The sequence below is a fragment of the Eriocheir sinensis genome, unplaced genomic scaffold (assembly GCF_024679095.1).
Source record: "Eriocheir sinensis breed Jianghai 21 unplaced genomic scaffold, ASM2467909v1 Scaffold532, whole genome shotgun sequence".
NCBI lineage: Eukaryota > Metazoa > Arthropoda > Malacostraca > Decapoda > Varunidae > Eriocheir > Eriocheir sinensis.
In genome coordinates this window covers 16,707-44,504 of record NW_026111868.1, presented here as the reverse complement: position 1 = coordinate 44,504, position 27,798 = coordinate 16,707, and the positions used below count along the sequence as shown (strand labels likewise).

Here is a 27,798-nt window from a genome sequence, read left to right as displayed (position 1 = left end):
ATAGAAAAAGCGTGTGATAATAAGTCGTTGTAGAGAAGTGTTCGTGCTGGAAATAGTGAGAAGATGATTGAGTGTTAAAAATGACGTTGGTAATTATAATTGCTTGTTAATTTAGAAAGGAGGAATTATTATTATTACGAGAAAAGATGAACTATCTATATAAGGCAACAAAGAGAGAGAAAATGATTGAGTGTTGAAAATGACGTTCATAATTGCTTGTTAATTTAGAAAGCAGGAATCATTATTATTACGAGAAACGTGAAGATGAATTTGTTCGGTAAAAAAGAGAGAAAATTAATAAAAGTGTTGAAATTGACGTTGATAATAATGCTGGTTAGTTTAGAAAGGAGGAATTATTATTATTACGAGAAAAGGAAGATTAATTATGTAAAGTAAAAGAAAATCGTGGCCTATGTCTCGAGAATAAGTAAAAGAAAAGAAAGCGGAAATATGCAAAGTAAAAGAAAATGCATATAAATTAGAAAGTGAATATGCAATGGTGAAATAAAGTGAAGATAGTGAGAGGAGAAAAGGAAGTGAAATTAATGTGTGTGCATATATACGTGTCCGTGGTTTTTGAATATATATGATCAAGTTAATGTTATCACCAAGTTTGTTATCGCAAAAACAGGAAGAACAAGAACGAGAATTACAGCAGCTATGTCATCGCTTGGGTAGTGAGTGTTATTATTATTATTATTATTATTATTATTATTATTATTATTATTATTATTATTATTATCATCATCATCATTATCACCACTATTCTACTTCTTTTTCTACTTTTTTTTCTTCTACTTCTTCTTCTTCTTATTATTATTATTCTCATTCTTATTCTTTTTATTATTATTATCATCATTATCATTATTACAGCTATTCTACTTCTTTACATATTTTTCATTTTCTTCTCCAATTCTTCTTCTTCTTCTTCTTCTTCTTCTTCTTCTTCTTCTTCTTCTTCTTCTTCTTCTTCTTCTTCTTCTTCTTCTTCTTCTTCTTCTTCTTATTATTATTATTATTATTATTATTATTATTATTATTATTATTATTATTATTATTATCACCATCATCATCATCGCCTTGTGTTCCTCCTCCTCCTCCTCCTCCTAATCCTCTACTACTACTACTACTACTACTACTACTACTACTACTACTACCACTACTACTAATAATAATAATTCGACTACTACTACTACTAATTCTACTACTACTACTACTACTACTACTACTACTACTACTACTACTACTACTACTACTACTACTACTACTACTACTACTACTACTACTACTACCAATAATAATAATAATAATAATAATAATAATAATAATAATAATAATAATAATAATAATAATAGCCTACTACTACTACTACTACTACTACTACTACTACTACTACTACTACTACTACTACTACTACTACTACTACTACTAAGTAAACTATTATCTTCTTCTTATTGTTATTTATATTATTATTTATATTATTTATATTTAAATTGAAAGAGGTAGTCAAACAGACTAACTAACAAACAAACAATAATCATGCGAACAAATGCAGAGAGAGAGAGAGAGAGAGAGAGAGAGAGAGAGAGAGAGAGAGAGAGAGAGAGAGAGAGAGAGAGAGAGAATGTATTGGCTTAACTAACAAACACACACACACACACACACACACACACACACACACACACACTTAACCCAGTAAAAATTGTAGTAGTAGTAGTAGTAGGAGGAGGAGGAGGAGGAGGAGGAGGAGGAGTAGGAGGAGGAGAAACACAAGAGAGAGAGAGAGAGAGAGAGAGAGAGAGAGAGAGAGAGGGGAAGGTAAATATCACATTGTTACTTGTGTGACGCGGCCATGGACAGGGAGGACGAGGGAGGAATGGCTACTGATGCACTTGTTAAAGACTTAGACGTGACAATGATGTTTATAATTTGTATTTTTTTCATTTATTTATTTGTTAACAGTAAAGGAAACAGCTCAAGGGCAAAAAAAGGAAACAATGATGAAATTGAAGTCCGTAAATAACTGCTCCATCGTAATCACCACCACCTCCATCACCACATCCTTCACGCTGCCTGTAGTCGTAGTAGTAGCAGCAGCAGTAGTAGTAGTAGTAGTAGTAGTAGTAGTAGTAGTAGTAGTAGTAGTAGTAGTATACTTAATTAGAGGATAAGTTTAATTAAATACTGTCACTTGTAATTGTGTCTCAAAGCCTCATGATAATAATCGATGCTAAGCTGTCAACATCCGTACTGTCAAGTACGGAATCTGTATCGAAACTGTAGCAAGGCTCGGGTAGTGTTTTAAGCAGTGTATTCTTGTGTCTCAAATCTTCATAACACAAGCTGGTAACCTGTTCCTATCCGTACATACCATGACGTCTAGAGGCAGCATCGAAAGTATTGAGACGCCCACCACTGAATCAAGGCTTCCCACTCGAGTAGTAGGTTCAACAGTGTGTTTGTGTCTCAGATCCCCCTAACACAAGATGCTAAGCTGTCCCTATCAGTAGACCATGACGTCTAGAGGCAGCATCGAAAGTATTGAGACGCCCACCACTGAATCAAGGCTTCCACTCGAGTAGTAGGTTCAACAGTGTGTTTGTGTCTCAGATCCCCCTAACACAAGATGCTAAGCTGTCCCTATCAGTATACCATGACGTCTAGAGGCGGTATCGAAAGTATTGACACGCCCACCAGGATATCAAGGCTTCCACTCGAGTAGCCTAGCAGGATAGGCAGTGTGTTCCCGCTGCTTGTCGGGTGAAGACGTTGGAACATCCTCTCTGGAAGCCACAACAGAGTCTGGCTCGCGTCATCCCCGTAACCTTGAGCGGAACTGCTGGATTCTCCCATGACTGACAGTAGAGTTTAGTGCTTATTGTATCCCAAGGTAAGATAATCTGGAAAGTATTCTTGGCAGGTGCTTTCGTAGGATTTGCGGGCATTTCCATGGGTAGTTTTGTGACGCTGGTGGTAGTTTAGACAAAGTTTCTGCACGGGACGCGTTTAACTTTTTTTTTTTTTTTTTTTGCCATTAGAAATGATTGATGCAAGAGAAGGAAGCGTCTTAGAATACCGACCTATGAATGATCCTTTACCTGCAAACATTAGGGCGCTACTTGGCATTTATTTACCTGCATCTCATGTAAAATTAAGGGTCTTGGAAACATCACTTCTTACTACGGCGCCGCAAGGGTGTCTGTCTGTCATGTTTCTTTTTGTTCCTGAGTCCTGTCGTCTTCAAGGCACACAGAAAGGGGATGTGTATAGTCTTCAACGAATTACATCCTTTCTAGCTAACAAATTAACTAACCTACGATACAAATATATTCAGTTGTAGTGGTGTGTGTGTGTGTGTGTGTGTGTGTGTGTGTGTGTGTGTGTGTGTGTGTGTACTGGTGGGACTCCCCCCCCCCCTCTCCCCCTATTCTCAAAGCGTAATGATGTGAAATTAAATAATGTTGAAACTATTGCTCCATGATGCCTCCTTTTGCTGTTTCATGACGAGCGCTGTGGGAGATGTTAAGTGCAGGGAACGAGGCATCTTCTAAGCTACGTAGAGGCAGAAAAGAAGAAGAGGAGAGGACGTAGGTTGAAGCAGGGATATAGATTTGCGTGTAGTAGAGTAGTTCGTTACATGCTATAGGGTCTTATTCTTTTATTAAACATTTCGGCGACCGAGCACACATACTACTTAATTGACTAGGCCTCCGTAGGAGTTTGGGGCACACTAATAAACCACGTCGTGCACACACACACACACACACACACACACACACACACACACACACACACACACACACACACACACACACACACGCACATTTCTAGGAACAAGGCGCTAACTATTTACCCAGATGACTTTCAAGTTTCGGGAATCGGCTGTTTCTCGGAGACAGTGAAGGCCAGACGGTACCCAAGGCAACAGGTCAGACCAGTCCAGCCGTATTTGCCTCTCTATATATAGAGGAATATGTCCACGGGGAAGAAAGTGACTACAGGAGGAAAATGTCCTAATGGGAATATGTCCTCGGGGGAAAATGTCCACAGGGGGGAAAATGTCCACGGGGGAGAAAATTACCTTGGGGAAGATGTCCACGAGGGGAAATGTCCACGGGGGAGAATATGCCCACGAGGAAAATGTCGATGGGGGAGAAGATTACCATAGGTGGAAAATTTTCACAATGGAATATGTCCATGGAGGAGTAAATGTCCACGGAGATAAAATGTCCACGGGGGGGAATATCCACAGGGGAGAAAATGTCCACAGGAGGAAAATGTTCACTGGGAAAATGACCACGGGGGAGAAAATTACCATAGGAGGAATATGTTCACAGGGGAATATGTCCACGGGGAAAATGTCTACAGGGGGGAAAATGTCCACGGGGGAGAAAATGACCACGGGGGAGAAAATGACCATGGGGAAAGATGTCCACGGGGAAAAATGTTCACGGGGGAGAAAATGTCCCCGGGGGGGGGGGGATGTTCACAGGAGGAATATGTCCACGGGGGAAAATGTCCACGGGGAGAACATGACCACGGGGGAGAAAAAGACCATGGGGGAAGATGTCCACGGGGGAAAATGTTCACGGGGGAGGAAATGCCCACGGGGGGGAAAAATGTCCACAGGAGGAATATGTCCACGGGGGAAAATGTCTACACGGGGGAAAATGCCAACGGGGGAGTAAATATCCATGGGGGAGAATGTCCACGGGGGAAAATGTTCACAGGGGAGAAAATGTTCGCGGGGGAAAATATCCACGGGGAAATTGTCCACGGGGGAAAATGTCCTCAAGGGAGGAAGGAAGAATGTCCTACACTCGAGCCTCGCGTCTTGCCATATCAGACCTCAAAGGAATTCGAAATTTAGAGAGATCACTATCAGTTCGGCGCTCAAGTCATTCGGCGAGCTCATGTTTCGCGAACCAGTATATATATATATATATATATATATATATATATATATATATATATATATATATATATATATATATATATATATATATATATATATATATATATATATATATATATATATATATATATATATATATATATATATATATATATATATATATATATATATATATATATATATATATATATATATATATATATATATATATATATATCCTTGCCTATCCTTGCGTGTAAAGTGTGCTACGGAAGTGACGGTCGGATGCACAATGATGAGGAAATAATACTCGGAAAGCAAATTCGAAATGACAGAAAAATACTTGTATACCTCTCTCTCTCTCTCTCTCTCTCTCTCTCTCTCTCTCTCTCTCTCTCTCTCTCTCTCTCTCTCTCTCTCACCTGCCTTCCCTTCCCTTCCCTCCCTTTCACTTGTCTTCCCCTCTCTCTTACATTAGCGTTACATCGCCTCCTAGCCCGACCCTTTCATCCAGCCAGTCATCTCCTGTATTAACTATGGAAGAAGGGGGCAGGCAAGGCTTCTGAGTGAGTCAGTGTTTAGCGTACGGCGACTGTAGGAAGGTTGAAGTCGCTGGCTTGCTATATAATAACTCTGTATGGCTGTGGGTCGTATAAATCAGCTATAAATAATACCCACCCACTTGCAACGCCGTAGTATACCTGACCATGCTAAAAGTTATGAGGGGCCGAGTGTCAGTGACCTTATGAGCGAGGGAGGGAAAGGGAAGGAGCTACGAGAAGGGTGTGGGATGGGATTAGAAGGGAAGTGCAAGGGAGAGGAGGTCGGGTATGTAGCTACAGGGTCCTATTTTTAAACTTATTTGGTGAGGCTTTCGTATATGACTTTATGCCATTTCTAGGGGTAGTTTTCTGACCCCTCTGGTATTTTGATCGTTATTCTGTACCCTGAACCTGAAGAAAAACACATTTGGTAAGGCTTTTGAATTAGTTTATTGGCATTTCCAGGGATAGTTTTATGACGCTTCTTGTAGTTTGATCGTTCTACTATACCATGAACTTAAGAGACACACATCTGGCAGGGCTTTCGTAGTAGTTTAGGGTCCTTTTCCAGGGGTAGTTTTCTGACCCCTCTGGTAGTTTAATCGTTCTTCTGTACCACGAACCATGAAAAACCACTCATGAGAACCCGATACGTTTAATTAAGAATATGGACCACAGATGTAGGGTTTCATAACTTCGTGAATCGTAACTTTACATTTTCTTATAACAAGCGACATTGAGATGGGTGGATAAAAGTAAAAAAAAAGAAGAAAAAAAAAGAGAAGTAAATGGACTGATGGCGCAGCAAATTCATGTGTGTGTGTGTGTGTGTGTGTGTGTGTGTGTGTGTGTGTGTGTGTGTGTGTGTGTGCGCATCTTGTCTGACTGGTCTCGAAATTATATGTTTTACCTGCCCTTCGTGACCGTGTTGAGAGAGAGAGAGAGAGAGAGAGAGAGAGAGAGAGAGAGAGAGAGAGTATAAAGGAGAATATAGAGAAAATAAAATAAACCCATATTCTCGAACGCTCACATTTGACAAGAGTTTTGGCGTGAGGTTTGGGCATTTCCAGAGGTATTACTTTTTTTACCCTGGTGGTAGTGTGACCCTTCCTCTGAACCATGAACGTGAAAAGCACTCATGAGAACCCGATAAGTCTCCTTTTCGGCTTTTGGAAGTGGTTGACGTGAGGGGTGGAAGCGTTTGAGCATTCCGACCATTGTGCGATCTGTTCTCGAGTTTGGGGTACTGTCCTGCTCCGTTGCTTTCTCTTCTGCAGGACAATAGGATAGAAACATCACAAACACCACCACCAACAACAACTCTTTCTCTTGCTCTTGCTGTACAGGTGACCCGTTGGAAAGTCAGGCCTTCATATCGACACAACCTGTAAAAATGAAAACAAAACAAGCGGTATCCATTACAAATCATCCTATTCTTTATTTCTAACACACCACACCTTTTCCAGAAAACTCGTCATGGCTTCTTTAATTCTTTCATTTGCTTCAGCACTCAGTCCCAGCAGCAACATCCATTACCTCTCCGTTCTTGTAATCCTCCCATTCACATCCCAGGCCATCTCACTCAGTGCCACTCTCATCATCTCCGTCCTTTCTCCCCGGTACCTCCCACATACAAGTATCACATGCGCCACAGTTTCATCCACACCCTGTCACACATCTGACACACTTTGCTGCGGGACTCAGACCACCTGTAATTTCTTTCATTCACTTTCATACACTGCGCTCGAGCTTGGAAAGAGAAGACAGGCAACAACACCACCACCAACAACAACAATAACAGCCACCAGTAAGGTGTGTCAATAGCGCAAGTCGTGAGGACCAGGCGCAGGACCAGGATGTGTATTGGAGCGAGAAGGCCAGGAGGTGAGGTGAGGTGTGGCGGGGGAGGGAAGGGGTGAGTGATGGTGCGTGTATAGGCGTGAAGCGGAGCAAAGCAAGGGCGTGGGTGACGAGGCCTTGTAGACGACAGGGAAATCCCGAAATCTTATTGCTTCAGTAAATCTTTCAGTGGAATCAGGCATATTTGGCAGAGAGAGAGAGAGAGAGAGAGAGAGAGAGAGAGAGAGAGAGAGAGAGAGAGCATAGACGTAAGAAAGAATGTAGGTTAGATAGTAAAAGTGTGATGGTGGCTGTTGTTGTTGGTGGTGGTGGTGATTATATAATTCTTTCCTTGTATCGTGCAGAGGAAAAAGTAGCGCACCGTCCCCTGCGGCAGGACAGAGAGACCCATCCTAACCTTTCCAGTCCGGCGCATTTACATTCTTTGGGTCCCTTCTCCCCGCTATGACCTCGCACAAGGAGAGGACAAAGAGAGTGAACGCTACACGCACGAGTATTCCATGAAACGAGTCTGCAAGAGGGTCACGGAGAACCGACGCGGACCAGATTTTTCCCGACTCAAAAAGGGGATAGAAAAAGAGATATCAGGGCCGTACCTAGGGGGGGGTCGGGGGAGGGTCGAACGCCCTGGGTACCGCCCTGGATGTACTTTCTTAACTGTAGAGAAGATAATGAAGATCTACATATGGTTGAGACACTGTAGCCCGTATCTGTAAATGTCTCGGCAGCTCAGTTTGCCTGTTTAAAAATCCTCTCGTAGAAGTTGTGACGTTCATGAACTGTTATAATGATTCCAGCAGCAGCTTTGCACGATTTCTGCATCTTGAACGGGAACCCCCCATGAAAACCCTGTTAATCTTCTCTGTGGCTTTGGGAAATAGTCGTAATGGGGGCCCGATACGTTTAAGAATAAGGGCTACAGCAGCATATCCAAGAAACGACGCAGAACCAAAACGTTTATCGATGGGTGCTAAAAACACTGAAAAATAAGTAGTGTGTGTGTGTACATATGGAAGGATTCTAGACACAGGATTGTTTATATAGAGAAAGATGTATGTAGAAGGATTATTTTCATGGTATTATTATTTTCGTGTTTTTTTTTTTCTCGGCACCATAAAAAATGTTCTTCCTGTCTCCGACCGCAGCGATGACTTGAGTTTTATATTATGTTCATTCTTTTATCAATGGGTTGTGAAGCTTTCATCCACTAGATAGACGGATAGATAGACAGGTATATAGACAGGCAGGCAGGCATATATATATATATATATATATATATATATATATATATATATATATATATATATATATATATATATATATATATATATATATATATATATATATATATATATATATATATATATATATATATATATATATATATATATATATATATATATATATATATATATATATATATATATATATATATATATATATATATATATATATATATATATATATATATATATATATATATATATATATATATATATATATTTTTTTTTTTTTTGTGATGGAAGTGATAGTTTTACCCGACTTCTGCATCCTGAACGGGAAAAAACACCCATGAAACCGGTTAATCTTCTCTGTGGCCTTGGGAAATAGTCGTGATGGGAGCCCGATACGTTTAAGCATATGGACCCAGGTCTTTCGCCAGCTGAGTTGACTGTTTTGTAATGTTGGTGCTAGTTTTACACGACTTTTGCATCTTGAGCGGGAAAAAGAATACCCATGAAAACCCGGTTAATCTTCTCTGGTCTTGAGAAATAGTCGTGACGTTAGCCCGTTAGCATATGGTCCCAGGTCTTTTGCTAGCTGAGACGACGCCGTGACAGGTCATACGGCCGTAGTGTTAATCTCCCCCATTCCCGTTTCCTTCCCTTCCCTTTCCCTTGGCTGTGAACCTCAGTTTTAAGCGTCCCCGGGGGGTTGGGATTGGGATTGATTAATACTACCTCGAGAGAGAGCGGATGGGGTCGAAAAAGTGTTGACTCCGCGGGGTTAGAAGCAGGACATCTTCAGATTTCTCTTCGTATATTTCATGAATAAATAGTGTTCTATTTGTTATTATAGAAGGAAATATATTGAAAAGTATCAGAATAGTTTTATGACTGATATTATATCTACCATCCAGGCCCCTCAAAAAAAAAAAAAAAAGCCTACCGGCGCTATAGGCGTACACGTAAAAAACAAACAAACTACCTCATAAATGAACTTACCCGCGTTACTTGTTATTTGCCTGTAGATCAACTACGCTATTGTTTTGTTTTATGATATATAATGTATATTAATACAATGGTGTGTGAACTGAAAAATGCATTATTTATTTCGTCATCCGCCACTGGAACAATCTTCCTTCAGAAGTAGTAAATGCGAATACCATCAACTCCTTCAAATGTAGAATCGACCGTCACTTCGCTGCGTCGGGAGTAAACCGAATATTGAGGTGCTTTCATCTGCTCCTCAGTATCGAAGTGCTTTCATCTGCTCCTCAATGTCGAGGTGTTTTCATCTGCTCCCCAGGTCCCAAGTGGCTGTGGAGCAGATTAAATCACCAAAGCGGGCAACCTCGTAATGAGCCAATAGGCTTTCTGTTGCCTGCATTTCCATGTCCAAGTTCCATGTTTCTTCTACAGTATCTGGGCGTGTCTAGCCGGCTGGAAGCATGGCGTGTGAGCAACCTGCCGCATCACTTTACTATTTATATGAGGATGATACTGCTGCCGTGACAAATGCGAAGTTATCCACACGCCATCCAGACATTCTGTTCGGTGTTCTCAGACGCTTCCGGCTCTCACGCCAACTATTGCCAAAGGCCGTAAAGGAAGTTGATCGAGGTCTTGTGAGTGTGTTCTTGCATTCATGTCACAGAAGAAGGATCAAACTACCCTTGGCAATGTCCACAACTTCTACGAAAGCCTTGTGATAAGTGAAATGGTCGGTATTGTCAAACGCTTCCACCACTCATCAACAATTTCTTCCACAGGCCAAAAAAATATATGTCGGGTTCTACGGAGTGTTCTTTTAGGTTCAGGGTACAGAAGAAGAGTCAAAACTACCACCAGGGTCATAAAACTACCCCTGGCAATACCCACAACTCCTACTAAAGCCTTGTAAATTGTGTGTGTGTGTGTGTGTGTGTGTGTGTGTGTGTGTGTGTGTGTGTGTGTGTGTGTGTGTGTGTGTGTGTGTGTGTGTGCAGAGAAAGTCGCTCCATCATTAAATATTTCAATAGGGAGGATTACGAAAGGAAGGTTGTTGTTGATCATTTTTCCTTTCACCTCCTTCGTCCGCTTCCTCGGTGCAGTGGCTAATGTCCCTTACTACGAATCTGCGTCCCCAGGTTCGCATCCCGCCCTAGGCAGTCGATGTAACCCACCTAACTGTTCAGCTTTTCGGAATGGTCGATAAATGGGTAGTATATTATTATTATTATTATTATTATTATTATTATTATTATTATTATTATTATTATTATTATTATTATTCTTATTATTATTATTATTATTATTATTATTAGTATAGTAGTAGTAGAGGTGGTGGTGGTGGTAGTAGTATTAGTATTAGTATTAATAGTAGTAGTAGTAGTAGTAGTAGTAGGAGATGGGAGGGAGCTTGGTCGAGGGAGTGGAGATAATCCTCTCCTCCTCCTCCTCCTCCTCCTCCAATCAGGGAATTACGTAAAAAAAATTCGTGTGTGTGTGTGTGTGTGTGTGTGTGTGTGTGTGTGTGTGTGTGTGTGTGTGTGTGTGTGTGTGTGTAATACTGAGTTCCGGGCGGACTTTCCTTTATTCACCTGACAACAACATATTTATTGCTTCTCCTCCTCCTCCTCCTCCTCCTCCTCCCGCTTCTCCTCCTCCTCCCTCACTCTTTTCGTCCCTTCATCCCCTCAAGGTGAATATTTTGCATCTCTCTCTCTCTCTCTCTCTCTCTCTCTCTCTCTCTCTCTCTCTCTCTTAATTTTTTTTTCTCTTTTTTTCTCCTATTTTCTTTTCTCTATCTATCTATCTATCTATCAATATTTATTAACATTCAAAATATTCGTAACTTCTTCCTGCAGTCTCTCGGGAATACACACACACACACACACACACACACACACACACACACACACACACACACACACACACTCACACAGGTAAGCACGGGGTCTTACGTCATATCCTTCCCCAGATACAAGGAGGAGGAGGAGGAGGAGGAGGAAGAGGAGGAGGAGAAGAATGCTGCATCAGAGTTTCTGCCTTACCTGACCTACACTTTCTTCTCCATCTTCAACCTCCTACTCCTCTTCTTCTTTCTTCTCCTCCTCCTAATCTTCCTCGTTCTCCTCTACTACGACTACTACTACTACTACTACTACTACTACTACTACTACTACTACTACTACTACTACTACTACTACTACTACTATGGTCAGTCGTTCAAGGTGGTTATATACCTTACATAATTCTCTCTCTCTCTCTCTCTCTCTCTCTCTCTCTCTCTCTCTCTCTCTCTCTCTCTCTCTCATTTCGTATTATTATTTTTTTATTATTATTATTCATTTAATCTGTCACCTTTATTTTTCCGTGTCCTTGTTTTTTTTTTCTATGTGTCGTAAGCATTTTTTTAACAGATTGTAATGGCATATTACTTGAAGGGTTCCCAGTGTGTGAAGGCTTTGTTTTTTAGTGCGTTTGGGACTTAGCTTCTCGACATTATTCACGTCCATACTCTTATAAACGTGTCAGGCTTCTTCATGAGTGTTCTTTCCGTTCAAGATGCAGAGGCCGTTTTAACTATCACCAAGCATCACCAAACAGTCCAGGGAGATCCCAGCAACTTCCACGACGAGAGGCTTTTCAAACATGGGAACTGAGGCTCTGATATGTTTAACAGTACGGGCCTCAGTGTCATGAGTAGATGTGTTGTCTTGCGTTGAAAAGCCATGGGGATATACGCAGCGTTGGTGTATTGTGTGGACCCGCTTATTTCGTTTCCCTAATCACCGGCTGTTGCGTGCATGCAGGCTCTTGTGGGGCAAAGGTTAGCTCCCCTGGCAACGAGCCACGGAGGCCTTCTGCACTATTCTTGGGCCTGGAGATTCTAGGTACTAACCGCGGCCTCTCCTGTAAAGCTGGACTCACACACACACTGCGACCAGCCTGTAGGCAACCTCAGAGTGGGCACGACTATCAGCGATAGTACCCGCTTGAGGCTGTACAGGCCCGTCAGTATTGTAAACGTCTCGGCACCTCATGCAGTTTTCCTGTTTGAAAATCCTCTCGTCGTAGAAGCTGCTGGGATTTTCATGGGCTGTTTTGTGATGTTAGTGATATATATTTTTTTTTACCCGGACTCTATATCTACAACGGGGAAAACTACTCACCGTGTCCTTGTGGAATAGTCGTAATGGGAGACCGATACGTTTAACATGGAACACGGAAGACACTTGTCGGTATTTTCTGACGATTCCTCCTCTCACAACAACCACTTCCAAAGTCCAAAACAGGGATCAGTCGGGTTCCAATAAGTATTTTTTTGGTTCATGGGACAGAACAATGGTCAAACTACCTCCCGGGTCATAAGATTACCCCTGGAAATGCCCAAACTCCTCTGAAAGCCTTGTCTAATGTGTGAGCTTAGTCGCCGATATGTTCAAGAGGCAGCCCGACTTACTCAGGCTAGCTGTTAATCATTTGAAAGTCAGCTTGGCATGGCAGGGGTCCTTCCTTACATGTGTATGGAGCATGCAGCGCGCCGACCTTCAAACCTGCCAGGCCGGGGAAGGGTGAACTGTGCCTACCCGGATGCCGCTCCTCTTGCAGACTCCCTCTTCCCTACCATCCTGCTCCGGTGTGCGGCGGGAATTGGGGCCGCATTATTAAACATTTCGGCGCTCCAGCACACATAGACCCTAAGGAAATACTCATTATAACCCGACGTAACTCCTTCTCGGGTTTTGGAAATAGTTGATGTGAGGGTCGGAAACGTCTGACAATACCAAGCTTAAAGAGGAGGAGGGAAGGAAGGGAGCTGCATCGTATCACGGAAGTCTCACAATACGAGCATAGTAATTAAAGACGGAGACGCGCGAAATGACGCCATTCATGTGCTAATGACTCGCGGACACACACACACACACACACACACACACATTTGACAAGGCTTTCCTTGGAGCTTTCATAATGTCTTGTCCTTATTTAAGTGTAAAAACTATTAACTGTTATAAAGATAATGTGACAGTGAGGTGAGCGTTGTGAGGCGTGCTCGTAGTCTCTCTCTCTCTCTCTCTCTCTCTCTCTCTCTCTCTCTCTCTCTCTCTCTCTCTCTCTCTCTCTCTCTCTCTCTCTCTCTCTCTCTCTCTTCTTGTCACTAATATATATGGATGACGTTAAAATAAAATATGAAAGACTCATCCTTTGTGACTTCTTCGCTGCGTAGTTATCCCTCTTATCGCTCGCCTCTATTTCCTGGAGAGTTAATTATCTTCGGTGAAGGAAAACACGTGCACTCTTGGCCCGGCCTTTCCCTTGCAATCCGAAACTGCACGCGTGTAAAGCATCGCTAGGTATCATTGACAGCAACAAACAAACAAAAAAAAAACAAAAACAAAAAAAAAAAAACTAGGAGACACTGTTTTGCGGAAAGGCATGGCATGGTGTGTGTTTGTGTGTGTGTGTGTGTGTTATTAGTTATCAACAACATCTACGTCTCCCCCACAGGGTCATCAAGGGGTGGGAACATGCTGGAAAGGGCTTGCGTCGTGGTCCTGGTGGCCGGCCTGGCAGCAGCTCAGGTCGTCTTCCCGAAGGATGAGGCCGGCGCAGCCTCCTCGGACGGGCCGGGAGAAAAGTCCTTGCCAATCTTCTTTCCCAGGGAGGCTAAGCAGCCTGAGGTGAGTGCAAGATCACATATCATTTAATAAAGAAAGAAAATTGTACTGAATGGACCTTTTTCTTCATCAGCCTGTAGCATGACGCCATTTCAGTCTCCAGTTGTGAGGGGCTCTGTAAGCTTCTTCAATGTCACACCGCTTCCTGAACGGCCTCCCCACTGAACTTATTCATAGCAGATATAACCAGTCTGTCAATCTTTATGTCCATCTATTGTTCTATTATAGTACAATACATTTATATTGATTGTAAATTCTCATATATTTTTTTTCTTACCTCTCTCTCTCTCTCTCTCTCTCTCTCTCTCTCTCTCTCTCTCTCTCTCTCTCTCTCTCGAGCTAATCCATCCATCCAGACAACTTTTTTATGTGCCTCCAGGTCCCCTGCACCACCTACGAGGGAAAGCAAGGCTCTTGTCGGCTGCTCCTCAAGTGCGCAACCTTCTACGCCGAGATTGCCCAGCTCTCGCGCTCCCCCTGCACCATCAACGAGCATCAGCAGGGCGTGTGCTGCCCCGCGACCGAGGCGCCTGTCACTGGTGAGTTAAGCAGAAGGGTCCGCATTGTATTTCTGTCATCTAAGCAGCTCCTTGTCTGTAGGGGATATAGTTTACGGTAGCTGTCCATATAATTTGCATTTTACAATATTTTGAGTAGTCTGTGAATTGGTTTGCAGTCTTTGGTGTGTAGAAGCTTAGAAATACAGACTTATAGAGAGATAGACAGATGGATAGATACATAGATTCATAGATAGACAGATACATAGATAGATAGATAGATGGGTAGATAGATAGACACAGATAGAAAGACACATAGATAGATAGATAGATAGATAAACAGATAGATAGATATCGTAGACATTCCAACACACACACACACACACACACACACACACACACACACACACACACACACACACACACACACTTCCCAAACTAGTGACTGACTATACTGACTGTAGCCGCGGTGCCGCCGGTGGACGCGGCGCCGCGGCTACACTGACCTCCCTTCCTTCCTCTTCAAGATATAGCAATACCTTAGACCCTCCAACCCCCCCTGAATCTTCCACACCTCCCAACACACATCCACCTTAATCTTCCACACCTTCTTTGCAGATGTTGGTGGGCTCATCAGCAAACAGCCAGTACCCCAAGCAGCCGTCCAGGTGCCCGACATTAAATTTACGGAGATTAACAACGCCTGCGAAATGGGAATACAGGCAGTGGACCAACAGGATCAATTTGAGGCCTTCTTGGTATGATATAGGATTGGATAGGATGGCGTAGGATGGGTTGACTTGTTCCTTTGCTTCCTTTGATTAATGTGTGTGTGTGTGTGTCTAGGGAGCTTTGTGATTTTTTTTTATACCTTCAAGAAAAATGGTTACGTTTAATTGGTGCAGTTTAGTTAAGGAATGTTATCTAGTGTGTGTATGTGTGTGTGTTTTTGTACGTTATCTCTGTCTGTCTATCTATCTATCTATCCATCTGTCTCTATTTCTCTCCCTCTATCCCTGTGTAGGTCCAGAACAAGGTTGTGGCTAAGAAGGGTTCGTCCATGGCCCAGCACGGCATGCTCTTCCAGACCACCGAGGAGGTCGTCAAGAAGGGCAAGGACGCTTCCAAGAACATCGCTGCGTCTGTTATCCTCATGAAGCAGTGAGTGGCGCCCTGGGGCTTCTGGAATGATTTTTTTTTTTTTCTCTTTTTTTTTTTTTTTTTCAGCGAACGATACAGCTCAAGGGCAAAGCACACACACACACACACACACACACACACACACACACACACACACACACACACACACACACACACACACACACACACACTACTGACCTACCTTCCTTTCTCTTCAAGCCAATAATACCAACCTTCCACTCCTCCCAAGACACATAACCCTTAACCTTCCACACACCAGGACATGACAGGGACGGTTTAAATGTGTGGAATAGGCTGGATGGCTTGTAGTAGGTATATGTGGCAAGGTTACTGCATTCAAGAGATTAGATAGGCTTGGGGAGGCGGATGATAGGTGCTACACTGCCTCTCGCGGTAGGTAGACAGGGGGTGCCAAGTACAGGCCAGTGGGCTTTTTGTGGACCCCTTACGTTCTTATGTTCTTAAAGGGCATACAGTCATGTCGGGAGGGTAGTACCTGCTGGCGATTATGAGTCCAACACGTGATCAGGCTGTGGTGAATTGCACACTGACTGCAAATAATGCTTCACTAATGCCCCCAAAACCTTTACAACTCTTTAAGATTCAAACTCAGCAAGGAGCAGGGAGGGTTTGCACTTCCTCAGTTCGGCATCCAGAACACTGTGATTCAAGACACGTGCCCCGAGGAGCCAATCTGCCCCGACACCAAGTACCGCGTCATGAATGCCACCTGCAACAACCGCCGCAACAAGAGCTGGGGACAGGCTGAGACCGCCTTCCAGCGCATCCTGCCGCCGGCCTACGATGACGGTGAGCGTGTGACCTTGCGAGACCGACGGGGAGACAGATAGATAGATAGGGGTAGTAGAGAGAGAGAGAGAGAGAGAGAGAGAGAGAGAGAGAGAGAGAGAGAGAGAGATGTATTTAGGATCAGGAGAATTTAGGGTTTAGGTTAGGATCATTCTGTATTTAGGAGTATATGAAAAGAAAGTAATGTTTTTTTAGAGACCTTACAGTACTGATGGGGGGAGACGGAAATAGATAGTTAGATAGATAGATAATATAGATAAATGGATAGAGGTTGAGAGAGAGAGAGAGAGAGATTGTTTTTTTAGGAGGAGGAGAAGAGTGCAAGCAGTGGGTTATAGTAAGAAGAGGAAGTGGGTTAGTGAATGACTGCGATAACCTTCTCTCTGGCTCCCCCACCAGGCTTGAACGCACCCCGCTCCAAAACCAAGTCTGGGAACCCATTGCCCTCGCCGCGCGCCATCTCCTCCGAGGTGATCATCGACCGGGACAACCTCTACGATAACTTTACCCTACTTATCATGCAATGGGGACAGTTCCTGGACCATGACATTACTCACACGCCGCTCACCAAGGGTAAGGAGAAAAGAAATAACAGGGTAAAGAATATAAAGACGAATATGGATAATAGATAGATAGATAGATTGAGAGGTAAAGAAGGAGAAATGATAGATGCAGCAAGATGAAGTTTATGATAGTTGTTTAGCCATCATTTTTCTCCTTCTTCTTCTCTTCTTTCTTTATATTTCTTCATCTCTTCACTTTTTCGTTTTTCTATCTTTTAATTTTTTCCTTCTTCTTCTTTCTTTATATTTCTTCATCTCTTCACTTTTTCGTTTTTCTATCTTTTATTTTTTTCCATCTTCTTCTCTCTTTATATTTCTTCATCTCTTCACTTTTTCGTTTTTCTATCTTTTAATTTTTTCCATCTTCTTTCTTTATATTTCTTCATCTCTTCACTTTTTCGTTTTTCTATCTTTTAATTTTTTCCATATTCTTCTTCTCTTCTCTCTTTATATTTCTTCATCTCTTCACTTTTTCGTTTTTCTATCTTTTAATTTTTTCCATCTTCTTCTTCTCTTCTCTCTTTATATTTCATCATCTCTTCACTTTTTCGTTTTTCTATCTTTTAATTTTTTCCATCTTCTTCTTCTCTTCTCTCTTTATATTTCATCATCTCTTCACTTTTTCGTTTTTCTATCTTTTAATTTTTTCCATATTCTTCTTCTCTTCTCTCTTTATATTTCATCATCTCTTCACTTTTTCGTTTTTCTATCTTTTAATTTTTTCCATCTTCTTCTTCTCTTCTCTCTTTATATTTCATCATCTCTTCACTTTTTCGTTTTTCTATCTTTTAATTTTTTCCATCTTCTTCTTCTCTCTTTATATTTCTTCATCTCTCTTCAGACCCTTTTGTTTTTCTATCTTTTCCTTCTTTCTATTTTAATTTACTACAGTGGCGGATCCAGCTTCTCTCTCTCTCTCTCTCTCTCTCTCTCTCTCTCTCTCTCTCTCTCTCTCTCTCTCTCTCTCTCTCTCTCTCTCTCTCTCTCTCTCTCTCTACTTATGGCGCACATATTTTTTTACAAATACAAATACGATAATGTTCGCAATTTCTTTTATTTGTTTTGTATTTTTATTATTATTATTATTATTATTATTATTATTATTATTATTATTATTAGCAGTAGTAGTAGTAGTAGTAGTAGTAGTAGTAGTAGTAATAGCAGTAGTAGTAGTAGTAATAGTAGTAGTAGCAATATTGTTATTATTATTATCATTATAATTAGTAGGCTAGTAGCGTTCACAGGAATAATACCCCCCCCCCCCCTGCCCTGGATCCGCCACTGATTTACTACCTGTGCTTTTGTCCCTGAATTACGGGAATTTCAAGTGTGGGGTGAACTTTCATTTTTCCTCATTTCTGTGGTAGTTATCAACAACTCCACGGGGGAGATGGAGGATATCACGTGCTGCAACAGGGGCGCCTTCCGCGACGCCTCCACCCTCCACCAGGCCTGCATGCCCATCGATATTCCTGAAACGGACGCCTTCTACAGCAAGTGGGTTTTCCTATTCCTTGGTCTCCAGCTCTTTCTTCTCCTCTATAGTACTTCCATCCTCACTCCTTGCACAGTATTTATATGTTTCTTATATATAACTCGGCATTCTCATCATCATCAATATTTCGTTTAACGTCCATTTTCACTCTTCCTGAGCGGTTGGACACTTTATGGCTCTCTTCCATTCTACTTTGTCTTCTGCCTGATGTTCATCCAATCCCATCAATGACAAGTCTTCCTGTATACACCTTCTCCACGTTTTCCTAGGTCTACCAACTGGTCTCCTTCCTTCTACCTCTAATCCAAAACTCCCAGGACTGCTCTCTTCACATGTCCAAACCATTGGAGTCTTTCCCGTCTGAGCACTGTTTCCAGGTCCTCTACTCCCCATCTGTTAGCTACATCTGCATTCCTGTGACCGTGAAAAATGCCAACTTTGCCATTTGAAAGATAATGGTGTTACTATTTTTTTTCTTTTTTCCAGGCACAACCAGCGGTGCATGGACTTCGCGAGGTCCTTGCCGGCCCCACGTCCGGCCTGTAACCTCGGCGCTCGGGAGCAGATGAACCAAATCACGGCCTTCCTCGATGCCAGGTGAACTTACACGAATCAGATCTTTCACCTTCTCCTTTTCTTCTGTTTCTAAGTGCAGTAGTTTTAACCCGCCCGCTGCGATTGGCACGGATTTGGCTTTCACTGGTAGCCTGGTAACAATATACTCCCAGGTCTTTCTCTGCCTCTGTGGTGGATAGTGGAGTGTTTCCCTTGTGGTATTGGTGTGCTGGATATCCCCTCCCAAGGTGCATGACTTTACATTTTTCTTCATTGAATTGTAGCAACCACTTTTTGTTCCTTTCCTGTAGCTTGGTGATGTCTTCTTGTAGGAAATCTGCAGTCAAGAGGTTAAACTTTTCAGCTCTCAAGCACACTTACTCGACAAAGCTTTCTTTGGAGTTGTGGGCAGTTTCAGGGGTAGTATTATGACCCTGGTGGTGGTTTGCCCCTTCTTCTGTACCATGAACCTTAGAAGCACATATTTGAAAAAACTTTTGTAGGAGTTTTGGGCATTTCCAGGGATAGTTCTATGATCAGGGTGGTAGTCTGACCCTTCTTCTGCACCGTGAACCTGAAACAACACTCATTAGAACCCAATTGATCCTCTTTTTTGACCTTTGGAAATTAGTTTTTGTGAGGGGCAGAAGTGTCTGCAGCCTCCATTTATACCTTTTTCCCTTTCTCTAATCAGTTTTTATTTCCCCATCTATGCCTCCTTCCTTCCCTTCTTCTCCTCTCATTCTTCTTTTCCTTCCTCTAAACAGCCTCCATTTATACCTTTTTCCCTTTCTCTAATCAGTTTTTATTTCCCCATCTCTCCTTCCTTCCCTTGTTCTTCTCTCATTCTTCTTTTCCTTCCTCTAAACAGCTTCCATTTTCATCTTCTTCCCCTTCTTGTTTTTCCTTTCCTCTTCTCTTGTTCATTTCTTCCCTTATTTAGCTCTCAATTCACCTTCTTCTTCCTCCCCGCCTTCCAGCAACGTCTATGGGTCCTCTGTCAAGGAGTCGAACGAGCTGAGGGCCTTCTCTGGCGGCCTCTTGAAGGAGAACAATGCCCAGCAGCACCTCCTGCCGCCTGACTCCAGTAGCTGCCAGGATGCCACCAAGACCATGCACTGCTTCAAGGCGGGTGAGTTAAATGTTTGGGCTTCGCTGGGTGTGCAGATTTTCTCTTCCTCCTCCTCCTCCTCCTCCTCGTCCTTCTCTTTCTTCTTCATCTGCTCTTTGTTCTTCTTTTTCTTCTTCTTCTTCTTCTTTTCCTCCTCCTCTCTTCTCTGCTTCACTGGATATTGCTTTTCTCCTGCTCTTCCCCCTCCTCCTTGTCCTTCTCTTTCTTCTTCATATTCTCCTCTTTTTTTCTTCTTTTTCTTCTTCTTTTACTCCTCCTCCTCCTCCTCCTCCTCCTCCTCTCCTTTCCTCTCTGCTTCACTGGGTATTGCTTTTCTTCTCCTCTTCCTCCTTCTCTCTCTCTTCCTCTTCCTCCTCCTCCTCCTTTCCTCTCCTCTCCTCTCCTCTCTGCTTCACTGGGTATTGCTTTTCTTCTCTTCCTCCTTTTCTTTCTCTTCCTCTTCGTCCTCCTCATCTTTGTCCTCCTCCTCCTCCTCCATTGTATTACTCATTGTTCTCTTTCTCCTCCTCCTCCTCCATTGTCTTACCCAGTGTTTTAATTTCTTCTCATTAATACTTTTCTTTCCCTCGAGTTGGTGCTTTACTAAAAAAAAAAATAATAATAATAATAAATAAAAAAATAAAAAAAAATTTCTCTCAGGTGACTCCCGGGTGAACGAGCAGCCACAACTTGCCGTCATGCACACGCTGTGGATGAGGCAGCACAACCGCCTGGCCCGGGAGCTGTCAGCCATCAACCCCGGCTGGACCGACGAGATTCTCTTCCAGGAGGCGAGGCGCATCGTGGCCGCCCAGATGCAGCACATCACCTACAACGAATACCTGCCCATCGTCCTCGGTGGGTAGGGGTGACAGAAGGCTTCAAGAGGGATCTGCAAGGCTCATATCCGCTAACATTTCAGGCTCACACACCCACATTGGATAGATTTTTGGTAGAGGCTGTGCTAGTATTTCCATGGGTAGTTTTATAAGCCTAGTGAAGGGTAGGGGTGACAGAAGGCTTCAAGAGGGATCTGCAAGGCTCGCATCTGCTAACATTTCAGGCTCACACACCCACAGTGGATAGATTTTTGGTAGAGGCTGTGCTAGTATTTCCATGGGTTGTTTTATGAGCCTAGGGAAAGCATGAGAACAAGACCTACCTCACCATAAATAGGAAAAACACTCCTGAGAACCCAACTGATCTCCTTTTTAGGAATATTATCGAAAAAACAACTTCCAATCGTTTCCTTCAGGCCACAGGTTCAAGGAGGCATTCAGTCAGGTTTAACTAAGAGACACAATACTGTTCTTTCAATAACACTCATTCTTCAGTACTTTAACCCATCCGCTGCGACTGGCACGGATTTGGCCTTCACTGGTAGCCGGGTAACAAATAGTTCCAGGTCTTTCTCTGCCTCTGCGGTGGATAGTGGAGTGTTTCCCATGTGGTATTGGTGTGCTGGATATCCCCTCCCAAGGTGCATGACTTTACATTTTTCTTCAGTGAATTGTAGCAGCCACTTTTTGTTCTATTCCTGTAGCTTGGTGATGTCTTCTTGTAGTCTATTCCTGTAGCTTGGTGATGTCTTCTTGTAGGAAATCTGCAGTCAAGAGGTTATTTAAGAGCCCCAATACTGCTTCTTCAAAACTACCCATTCTTCAGTAGTTCCCATCATCTCCTTCAGGTAGTAAATTCATTCAGGTAGTAGATTCATCGTAAATTCATTCAGGTATAGTCAATTCATTCAGGTAGTAAATTCATCGTAAATTCATCAGGTAGTAAATTCATCGTCTCCTTCAGGTAGCAAATTTATGGTGGCATTCGGTCTGGTGCCCCGCGAGTCTGGCTATGCTCCAGGCTACCGAGAGGACATTGACCCAAGTATCAACAACGTCTTCGCCACGGCTGCTTTCAGATATGGCCACACCCTCATCTCAGGCTCCATGAAGTGAGTGAGAGTGAGATGTGAAGGGAGGGAGGGAAAGGAGGAAACATGAAGTGAGAGAGAGAGAGAGAGAGAGGGAGAGGGAGAGGGAGAGAGAGGGAGAGGGAGAGGGAGAGGGAGAGAGAGAGAGAGAGAAAGAGAAAGAGAGAGAGAGAGAGAGATATGAAGTGAGGGAGAGATTGAAGAGGATGGGAAGGAGTTACAGAAGTGAGATTATGTGGGGTTAAGAAGGGCGGATCTTAGACGATGATGCAAGAGATTGAGGAGGATGGGAAGGAGATACAGAAGGAAGGTGTGGGGTTAAGGGCAGAACTTGAGTCAATAAAACTTAGATTAGAAAAGATTGAGTGAAATAAGCATGATATATAAACCCAGCTCTTCCCTTCCCTTCGGCGGTCAACCACAGATCGTTCAGCAAGTTTGGCACCTTGGAGCAAGACCTCAAGCTGAGTGAGAACCAGTTTTCGCCATTCGCTCTTTACCGGCCCGGAGGTTTTGATGCCCTCTTGCGGGGGGTGACCAAGCAGCCAAGCCAGAAGTTTGACCACTTCTTCAGCGAGCAGGTGTGTGTGTGTGTGTGTGTGTGTGTGTGTGTAATAATAATAATAATAATAATAATAAACGGTTTATTTGGTTGCAGCAACCGTCAGGCTGAAAATTTACATATTATAAATACAAATTTTCTTCGCTAATGAAACAAGTACAGAAAGAAGGGGGACGTGTGTGTGTGTGTGTGTGTGTGTGTGTGTGTGTGTGTGTGTGTGTGTGTGTGTGTGACCCTACAAAGTCTACAAGAAGCAGGATTGAGTGTGTGAAGTGGATCATTAGGGATTAGATATATTGGAACGAGAGAGTTGGAAGTAGCAGGATGGAGTGTGCTGAGAGGGAGTACCAGAACAGGGAGAGATGGAGACACTTCTGCTGCAGCTACCCCCTGTTGAGACAAGCTCTTCTTCCCCCAGCTGACCAACCACTTGTTCCCTGCAAAAATGCCAGATGGTGGCTTCAGCCCCTTCGGCATGGACTTGGTGGCCCTGAACATCCAGCGAGGCAGAGACCACGGCTTGCCAGACTACAACCAGTGGCGCAAGATCTGTGGCTTACCCTTGGCGACTACCTTCCAAGACCTTACAGATGTTATTGATCTTGATGTAAGTGTTGATTGCTTTCTGATCTGTGCACTGCTTCGTACATTTTCATGATGCATTGTTACACGACAGCTTCTCTTGTGTTCAGACGGTGTTTCTCCTCTAATTTCCTCTTCCTATTTCTTCTCTTCCTCCTCCTCTTCCTCCTTCTTTTCGTCCTCCTTTTTCTCCTCCTCTTCTTCCTCTTTCTTATCCTCCTTTTCCTGCTTTTCCTTTTCCTCCTCCTCCTCCTCTCCTTCCTCATTCTTATCCTCCTCCTTCTGCTCTTCCTTTTCCTTCTCCTGTTCCTCCTCCTCCTCCTGTTCCTCCTCCTCCTCCTCCTCCTCCTCCTGCTGGTAGTTTGCAAGCATTAGATATACAAAGTTAATATAGTTTCACATCACATCCTTTCATATAATCGGCCAAAGCAAGACAGAGGAAGCAGTCATTAATTTCTCAGAACCCTCCTTGATCAGCAGTGCCGAGGGTGACCCCTCTACCTCAAAACAGTCATCCCAGAAACCACTATTCACTTCATTCTAAGGCCTCACTTTACCTATCTTAAACTCAGGTTAGTTTAGGTTAGGTTAGTCCTCCCCACTACCCACACCTGGCCCGTTCATCCCCCACAGGTTATCCAGCACCTGCAGGCACTCTACGAGGACGTGAATGACATCGACATTTTCATCGGTGGTATCTCGGAAAGGCCAATGGAAGGCTCCCTCCTCGGCCACACCTTCCTGTGCATCGTTGGGGACCAGTTTGCGCGCCTCAGGGTGGGTGAACTTGCTGTTGTACTTTATCCCATATTCTTAACCTGTCCGTTGCGATTGGCACAGATTTGGCCTTCACTGGTAGCCTGGTAACATATAGTCCCAGGTCTTTCTCTGCCTCTGTGGTGGATAGAAGAGTGTTTCCCATGTGGTATTGGTATGCTGGGTATCCCCTCCCAAGGTGCATGACTTTACATTTTTCTTCATTGAATTGTAGCAGCCACTTTTTGTTCCATTCCTGTAGCTTGGTGATGTCCTCTTGTAGGATATCCACAGTCAAGGGGTTAAATAAAAGGGTACCACACATACATACACTTTCCTCACTCCAGCTCCTCATGTCCCTCCCTGCAGCTTGGTGACCGCTTCTTCTATGAAAACGGCGGCCTGGAGTCTTCGTTCAGGGAGGAGCAGCTGGATGAGATTCGCCGCACCAGTCTCGCCAGGATCATGTGTGACAACTCAGACGTGGAGATGATGCAGCCTCTCGTCTTCATCCGAGCCCACCTTTTGTATGTATCTTTGCTTGGATACATGAAAATAAGACATTGCAGGGAAGATACATAGATGAAGATAGAGAGATAATAGACCAGATAGGATAATATAGTAACAGAATAAGGCATCATAAGAATATAAATAGATAATTAGATGGATAGATAAATAGATAAAAAGATGGATAGATGGATAATAGAAAAATACATCATAAGAATACAAATAGATAAAGATAGATCATAGATAAATGGATTTATAGGTAGGTAAAGAAATAATAATATGAATAATATAATGGTGAAGTTCAACATACAAGAATATAAAACATTAGGAAAAAAAAAATAATTAATAAAAAATAAATAATCATGTCAACCCACATTTTTTAACTTTTTTTCCAACTGCTTTTTTACTTTTTTGTTTTTCTTTGGAGGTGCCATAAACAGCAACAACAACAGCACAAACACACAGGCTGCACAACACCACACACACACAGCACAACAGCAGAGCAGAGGATGCTTGCTGCTTTACTGATGAAAGAGAGAAAGGGAGCCGTGAGACAGAAGAGTAGAGATTGCAGTTGTTTGTTTTATTTTCTTCTTCGAAGTGAAGTAACTACAATTTGGTAGGAAATGGATGGGAGCTTAAGTCGGGAAAGTGAACATGAAAAAAAAATGAAAAAAAAACTTCTTTACTACCGTCAAGTCACCGCTCCACGCTCCTCCCCAGGGGGAGGGAGGGAGGAAGGAGGTCGCATATGAGGTGGTTCGCATATCCCAAGTTCGCATATCAGGCGACCCCCCCATAAGTGAAGTATATATGAACTTACACAGGCAAACAAGTATGCAATTCTCTAACAGACACAGCAACTAACACAGACATAGCAACTAACACAGATACAGACACAAACACAGACACAGTAACTAACTCACAACATCTCCGCCCTTCTGCAGGAACAAGCGAGTCCCCTGTGCGTCCGACAAGGATATCCCCAAGGTGTCGCTGCAGCCCTGGCGGAACGAACCAGTGTGGGCCTAGGGCTGTGAGTGTGTCGCTGCGCCCATGTAATAAGCCTCCCCACCACCACCACCACCATCAACCCTGCCACTATACCGCCATATTCTTCCATCACCATTCGTTCTACCATAAGGAAAGCTGCTATGAGATGAACAACATATGAGGGATGGACATAAGAAAATAAGTGAAGTGATAACAGGGAAAGCTGCTGCAAGATGAACAATATATGAGGAAGGACGCACAGAAATATAAATGAAATAATGATTGAAGAAAAATACTTATTGTTGAAAAAGAGGTTTGGATACGGAGGAATCAATAGTGTTACGCTAGAAATTAAGAAAACTTTCATGATACATAAATGAAAAGAGATTTGAAGGAAGAACATACAGAAAAAGAGGTGTGGATACGGAGGAATTAATAGTGTTAGGCTAGAAATGAAGAAAATTTTTATAATACACAGCTGATAAGAGATTCTGAGGAAGGACATACAAAAAAAATAAATGAAATATTGATGGAAGAAAAATACTTATGGTTGAAAAATAGATTTGGATATGGAGAAATCAGTAAAGTTATGCTAGAAACAATAATGAAGAAGATAAAATAGCACATAGTTGAAAAAGAGCTCTGGAAATGGAATAAACTGATCAAAAATACACGGTTGAAAAATAGCTTAGGAAATGGAGGAATCAATAGTGTTATGGTAGAGATAAAGAAAGAAATAAGATACATAGTTAAAAAATAGCTTAGGAAATGGAGAAATAAGTAAAGTTATGCTGGAAGTAATGGAAAAAAAAAAAAAAAGAATCTTCATAGGGTAGGCAATGGCTGAGTGGTTAGCGTGCGGGCCCCACATTCACTGTGTGCTGGATGACGTGAGTTCGAATCTGCACGTTACCACCTGGGATTTTTCAGTCACCACCGAGTGGCCTAAGACTACCCACATGCTGTCCTGAAGACCACCGATCAACCCGAACTCTAGAAGAAACTGTCCAAGTGAATCAAGAATGAGTTCCGGGGGGCAGCATGTGCCAAGCATAAATGACGCCACTATAAACATTGCCTGCACCATGACGGGCTTGGGCAGACCACCATCCAGGCCCCTGAAGAAAGCCGACTGGTACTATTGGCAAACATGTAAAAAAAAAAAAAAAAAAAAAAAAAAAAAATCATCATATCACGTTTCCTTTTCTTTCTTCATCCTCCTTAATAATTCTTCATCCTTCCTCTATTTTTTTCTATCTATCCTGTTATTTTTTTTTATTCTGTCAAAGTTACCAGCATTACTACTGTGTGAATTATACCTTTGCTACCACCACCACAACCACCAGCAACCACAACCAATCAACCACCACCAGCTCTCAGAAAGTATATAAGTATATATATGTAATAGTCACACTTGGTCACTTATAGTACACCAGTTATTTTTTCTTCCTCTGCTACCACACAACCAGCAACCGACAACCACAACCAATCAACCCCCACCAGCTATCAGAAAGCATATATTTGTAACAGCCACACTTGGTCACATACAGCATATTAATTTTTTTCTCTTCCTTGGTGTTATATCTCTGCTACCACCACCACACAACCACACTGATAACCACAACCAATAATCAACCACCACCAGCTATCAGAAAGTATATATATGTAACAATCACACTGGGTCACACTTTATTTTATTTTTCTTGCAGCTATATAATTGATGGACAGTCTGATCAATAAAAATGCAATGACTAAATCACTAAATATGCAAAAATCAACCAAAAATGATTATAATGACTGACTTATTTTATTTATTTGTGTTATTTTCCTGTTTTCTTTGCTGTTAAACATACAACTTGCAAGACAGACAGACAGGCTGATCTGATATTAAGCATCCAACCGCTTATCGAGAAAAAAAAAATTATAATTGATTTTTGTTGAATATTGATAATCTCTTGTAGTGTAATTTTAGCCGATTTTTGTTTTTAATGGTATGGCATTTGTGTAATTCACGTAATTTGATATTGCATTCATGTGTTTGATGTAGAGTCTTATGTAAGCGTCGAAATCCTATATGTCATAAATGTTCCATCTGAA

At 42.4% G+C, this 27,798-nt stretch overlaps 1 protein-coding gene across 2 annotated transcripts; it reads left to right on the top strand.

Moving 5' to 3' along the window:
- Positions 1-562: 562 nt before the first annotated feature.
- On the top strand, positions 563-27,798 carry LOC126992974 (peroxidase-like). 2 transcript variants are annotated; one of them, XM_050851797.1, is made up of 17 exons: positions 563-677; positions 14,010-14,182; positions 14,559-14,718; positions 15,295-15,434; positions 15,701-15,837; positions 16,439-16,647; positions 17,047-17,220; positions 18,578-18,707; positions 19,192-19,302; positions 20,241-20,392; positions 21,032-21,229; positions 22,175-22,322; positions 22,726-22,882; positions 23,282-23,470; positions 24,079-24,222; positions 24,571-24,728; positions 25,656-27,798. In XM_050851797.1, the coding sequence occupies exons 1-17, from the start codon at positions 587-589 to the stop codon at positions 25,738-25,740; spliced, it is 2,556 nt and encodes an 851-aa protein (XP_050707754.1). In that variant the 5' UTR covers positions 563-586; the 3' UTR covers positions 25,741-27,798. The 2 variants fall into 2 exon arrangements, with proteins under 2 accessions (XP_050707754.1, XP_050707755.1); XM_050851798.1 differs by lacking the exon at positions 563-677 and adding an exon at positions 2,724-2,890.

Excerpts from the sequence above, each read along its gene's own strand:
- LOC126992974 (XM_050851797.1), top strand. The coding sequence starts at position 587 with ATGATCAAGTTAATGTTATCACCAAGTTTGTTATCGCAAAAACAGGAA. Across the intron at positions 19,303-20,240 it reads ACGGCCTTCCTCGATGCCAG|CAACGTCTATGGGTCCTCTG; the intron begins GTGAACTTACAC and ends CCCGCCTTCCAG. Across the intron at positions 22,883-23,281 it reads ACCACTTCTTCAGCGAGCAG|CTGACCAACCACTTGTTCCC; the intron begins GTGTGTGTGTGT and ends TTCTTCCCCCAG.